The sequence below is a fragment of the Phyllostomus hastatus genome, unplaced genomic scaffold, assembly GCF_019186645.2.
Source record: "Phyllostomus hastatus isolate PE091 unplaced genomic scaffold, TTU_PhHast_1.1 phas_contig_29, whole genome shotgun sequence".
Lineage (NCBI taxonomy): Eukaryota > Metazoa > Chordata > Mammalia > Chiroptera > Phyllostomidae > Phyllostomus > Phyllostomus hastatus.
Window position 1 is genome coordinate 42,325,781 of NW_025333835.1, and position 5,485 is coordinate 42,331,265.

The window sequence follows — 5,485 nt, forward strand, 5'->3', positions numbered from 1 at the left end:
CATTTGCTTGTGTGACAGTTCCCTGAAGAGCTCCGGCCACAGACCTTGTCTTTATTTGACCTAACGCAATGCCTCCTTCGTGCAAATTGCCCTATCCTCGGGGCATTTACTTTTTTAAAAAAAATACATTGGTAATATCTCAATTTCCTGAAGCAGTGTTACCAGCTGGAGCTAATAAGAGGCTGGTCGATGACAGGAAAAACCGGAGAACAAGATAGAACTTTAGAAAGCGCTGACATATATATTCCGGGGAATGGCTGTGCAGGTGCCCAGCGAAGACCCGCACAGGGTGGGATCGTCCACCTTGGGCTGCCCCCGAGGCCCTGCGCGGGCCGGGAGTGGAGGCGAAGGCAGCATTGTAACGTGCCTGTCTGGGCGTGGAAGGCACACCCGACACCCACACGCGCCAGCCCCTCAGCAAAGGGAGGGAGGCTTGTCTGATCGAGGAAGTATCTCAGTTCAGTCCTTAGTGGCCCACGGAGCTAACCAAGCAGACGTCAGTGACTACACACGACCAACAATACAGGCCTCTCAGAATTAATCCAGGAAAGTCACCTAACAAATAAATAGCAAAACAACAAAAACAAATACCAACCAACCTGAGGAAGGGGGATCCCATCTCCAGGATCGCCACGCCACATTATTTGTACTATAACCGAACTATTTAGGACTGTGTTATTTAAAATTACATTATTTTTTATTTTATTTATTTACTTATTTTTAGAGAGGGGGGAAGGGAAGGAGAAAGAGGGAAAGAGAGAAACATCAATGTGTGTCTGCCTCTCACACGCCCCCATCTGGGGACCTGGCCCGCAACCCAGGCATGTGCCCTGGCTGGAAATCAAACTGGTGACCCTTTGCTTCACAGGCCTGTGCTCCATCCACTGAGCTGCACACGCCAGGGCTAAAATTATATTATTTTAGTGTCCAATTTCAATAAAAACTTATGAGACATGTGACAAAATAGAAAAGAATTAGTGGCCCCTAAATGGGGAACTGGTGGTCAATAGAAACTATTATTCTGGGTTATTCTCTTTTTGGTTAGAAATTGTCCCTGAAGGGTTCCAGATGTTGGACTTACTAGACCAAGATTTTAAATCAGCAATTACAAATATGGTCGAGGAACTAAGAAAACCATACCGAAAGAATTAAAAGAATGAGAATTATGTCTCACCAAATAGGGGGTGTCAATAGAAAAATAGAAATTTGTGTATGTGTGTGTGTGTGTGTGTGTGTGTGTGTGTGTGTGTATATATATACATAAAAGAACCAAATAGAAATTCTCAAGTTGGACATGAAACTTGAGGAAATCAGCAACAGATCTGGACAGGCAGAAGCAAGAACCAATGACCCTGAAGGCAAGCCCGTGGAGGTTACCCAGTCTAGGCAACAGAAGGAAAAAGGATGGAGACAAGTGAACAAAGCTACAGAGACCCACGGTAAGTTATCACGTTACTAACATCACATTGCAGGAGTCCCACAGGGAGAGGAGGAAAAGAAAGAATATTTAAAGAAATAACAACCAAAATGTCTCAAATTTGAGGAAAAACTGCCGCAAATCTGAATGTCCCAGAAACTCAGCCAACGGTAAGCGGCACAGACACAGAGGCAGCCGCGTGCAGACACACAGCAGTCAGAGACAGAGAGAGAGCTGGGGTAGCAACAAGGGAAGCGACCCACCCCGTACGAACCCCTCGCTGAAGCAAGGTTTCCCAGAAGTCTGCTCCGGACACAGCCTGGGCAGGATGTGATGTAACAGTCACTGGCCGCTGAGGTCAGAATGGGCAGTGGAGACACTGGTCAGACCATCCCGGCTGTCCCTCCGCCCCTGAAAGCCTCTTACTCGGGGCTGCGTCCCGGTCCACTCCTCCCTGTGAGTTGAGACTGAGGGGGACAGGGGGTCCTTGCAAACAGTGCTGGGGGGTCTGCGAACACGACACCACTGAGGGTCTGACAGGACAATGACCGCCTGTCCCCTGGGAGCTGCAGGGCTCGCCCACTCAGCAGACAGCTAAGCGGTGAGTGACCGTGGGCTTTAGCTGAGTGCGGGTCCCAAGCACGGCGTGCCACGGAATGCCTTCCCTGAGATGAGTTCCTGGTCTTAAAGCACGGCACTGCCGACTAAGCGTGTTCCTCTGACTTGTGATCTGAGATCTGTGCAGATGCACATTTGCCACTTTGTGTTGCGCTTTATATCTAAGAGCACAACTACGTATTTGATACTGAACGCACTTTTATCTTTCTCAAAGGTCATTTCAGCGTTCGGGAGAAGAATTTAGGGATGAATTTTTTTTCCTGACATTCTACCCCAGGACACTGCCGTTGGCTCAGCTGACATTTTACTGAACATTTGTTACGTGTGCCAGATGGTGGACGTAGCGGGGGGGGGGGGGGACCAAATGGGCCTGGTGGGGCAGGAGGGGCTTCTGCTGAGTCCGACCTTGAGGCGGAGCCAGGGGAGGCTGTCCGTCTAGAGGAGGGCACCTCTGCCGTGGGCCCTGGGCAGGGAGGGGCAGTGAAGCGGGTGCAGGCAGAGCTCTCCAGCGAGAACAGCACAGGACGGCAGTGAGGATGGCTTTCCTGCTTGAGAGGTTCCCAGCAGCCAGGCCGCGGAGGTGGCTGAAGTATCGGGCTGCACTGGTGTGTAGGGACCGTTCACACTGGTCCTTGCCATGACCTTCCGGCAGTCTTAGCGCATCTGTGTACTTCTCTGGACAGGTGTTACACTTCCTGAAGCCTCGGTTTTCTTAGTTACAAGATGGGATGAATCAACATACTATCTCCCAGTGTGGCTGAGAGAATTAAGTGGGCATTGTGGGTAAACCGCCCTGCGTAAAAAAGGTGAGTAAGTGAGCAGGTCCTGACGATATTACTGATGTAATTGGAACGGTTACTGCTGTCAACAGCTAGCAGGCCACCCTAGCTGGCCCTGTGGCTTTGTTCACGGAGTTGCCTCCTCCAATTCCACAAACCCACGTTTAGGGCCGGCCCGCTGTCCTCCCAGCAAAAAGAAATCAAGGTGGCAGCACTCGAAGAATGAGGAACCTCCCCGCTCAAGATACTAACAATTTATGCAAATAGCAGGAATAAGACAAATAACCATACTACATCAGAAAATCCAAGTTGCAAAACCCAATGGAATTCAGTTCAATTCAACCGTTGGCATTATTACCTCCTACACGAACAGCTTTATGTTGAGTATCAGGGTTCAGGAATGGCGGCAAGGCTTGTTCACCCCTAATCTCAGTCGGACGTGACAAGCAAGCAGTGGGACCGTGCAGCGACAGGGCGCACCGAGGAGGCGTGGATGAACCTCGGAGGCCCAGGTAGCGTTCAGAGGGAAAGGAAGAGCAGGAACTCACGCCCCCCGTGGGAGGGGAAGGTGATCTTGACAGAGGACACTGCACGCGCCCTGGTGTGCACGCAGGAAACGGCAGCCATGTCCAGAGGACGGGATGTTGCAGCCCATTGTTCCTGAGTCTTAGGTCTGGACTTGAGTGGAGACTGGGTAGCAGGAGGGAGAGAGACAAGCGGGGGTGGGGGCCAGTTACAGAGGGCCTGCTAAGGCGTTTGGATCGGGTATTCGGGCGGTGGGGCTTTGAAGGGCTGCGAGCAGCCGTGGGGGGACGGGACGGTGCTCAGAAGCACCCCTAGGGCCACAGCGTCAGGGAAGATGGGAGAGTGAACTCTGGACCAGGGACCCGTCCGGCTGCTTCCGGCATCCTGGCCTGAACTGGCCGCGGTCCAGGAAATGGAGCAGGGGCTGCGGGGTCAAGCATCGTTAAGGATCTTCACTGGCAGGGCTGGGGGATGGATCCAAAGTCCAGTGAGGGGGAGGAAGGTGTCAGGGAAAATCTCCAGGCTCTGGCTTGTGTGACTGGGTGGATGGCAATGCCACCAGCTGCCCACAGTGCAGCCACCCTCTCTCCACCACACACACACACACACATTCACGCACACACACATGCACTGGCTGTGTGTCCTTCCTTCTCTCCCGCGTCAGAAAACAGAGAAAGGAGAGATCCTGCTCACCCGAAGGGACTCGTGTTGCCCCACAGTGCACTGCTCGGCCAGACCCTGGCAGCTACTTGCAGAAAGCTCGGAATGGCAATGAGTGCCCCGGCCGCCTGTGCGTGCCCCTCATTTCACCTGCACTCCAACCGCTTTCCCGCGCCCGGCCCTTTTCATCCCTCGGCCCACCTTTGCGGTTACCGATCTTTGTGGGTGGTTTCTATACCTGATCTGTCAAACACATGGCGAGACTAGGAGATCTGTCATTCTCTCCCTCCTCTCCTCTCCTCTCCTCTCCCTGTTGAGAAGCACTTCCCTTGCCCCCTGAGATTCTGTGATGTTAGGTGCCTGGGGCTTGATGATATCGACAACACCTTCAGTGCAAAGCCTTGACAACCCAGCATGTTTTTCTAGCAAAGCTTGTTCCTCCAACACTGCCAAGGGGGCAGAGAAAGAAATGGCTGGTTAAATTGTCCCAGATCAAATGGTACGTGCTCAAGGGCTCGTCCTCTGCAATGTGACACTCATGGACGTGTTCTCTCTGGTGTGTCCCCTCAGGTTTTGACCTGCTGACCTGGACTTGGCCAACGGCCCTGTGGTCCATTATGGCCAACCCGCTGTCCTGGCTGGGCAGGAAGATGTCTCTCTTCAAGGTGTGCAAACGGATGGGACTTGGCTGCTTCCGGTCGCTGCTGGGCTCCTTGCCCAACGTTCACCGGAAGAAAGGAGCCTACAAGCTGCAGGAGGAAAAGGCTTTCCTGGAAGAGATCAGGGTTTTCCGCGGGAAAATAGAAGACTTCAGGGCAGAGATGTGGCATTTCCGAGGCAAGATCCGCGCTTTCCAGGATCAGGTGCTGAGCTCCTGGGAGGAGGAGAGACCTTTCTGGGAAGAGGAGGAGGCCTTCTGGGAGGAGGAGAAAGCCTTCTGGGAAATAGAAAAGTCTTTCCGGGAAGAGGAGGAGAGCTTCTGGGAGAAGCACTGTCTCTTCTGGAGGGAAGACAAGGCCCTGCAGGAAATAGACCTGTACCTTCTTCAGGAGGACAAGGCTCTCTGGGAGGAAGGCAAGGCCCTGTGGGTCGAGGAGCGAGCTCTCCTGGAGGAGGAGAAGGCCCTGTGGGAGGACAACAAGTCCCTCTGGGGGGAGGAGAACGTGTTCTGGGCGGAAGGGGGTGGCCACGCTGCTGAGGAGCCGATGGGTGAGGACGGGCGCCGCGATGTGCAGAGGGGGCCACGGGCGCCCGCCTCCTCCCGGAGCCGGGCGTGAGCAGGGGAGACGAGGGCCCGCGGGGCCAGACTCTGCCAGATCGGGACTCGAGTCTGGGGTGACCCCACGGGCCGGAGAAAATAGGCACTTGCTGGTCTCCTTGCTCTGAAAGATCTAATAAAGTCCTCAGGAGAGACTTGGAAAGCCAACTTCTTCAAGAAAGGCCAGGTCCCCTCTCCCCAGGTTTTGCGATTCTCGGAGGTCGTAGT

General features: G+C 53.6%; 1 protein-coding gene across 1 annotated transcript; it reads left to right on the forward strand.

The window, feature by feature from the left end:
* Positions 1-4,616: 4,616 nt before the first annotated feature.
* On the forward strand, positions 4,617-5,276 carry CCDC70 (coiled-coil domain containing 70). Its single transcript, XM_045838884.1, has one exon. It carries the CDS (start codon positions 4,617-4,619, stop codon positions 5,274-5,276), a length of 660 nt encoding a protein of 219 aa, XP_045694840.1.
* Positions 5,277-5,485: the final 209 nt, after the last annotated feature.

What these genes read in the sequence shown, in the direction of transcription:
- CCDC70 (XM_045838884.1), top strand. Translation starts at nt 4,617, where the DNA reads ATGGCCAACCCGCTGTCCTGGCTGGGCAGGAAGATGTCTCTCTTCAAG.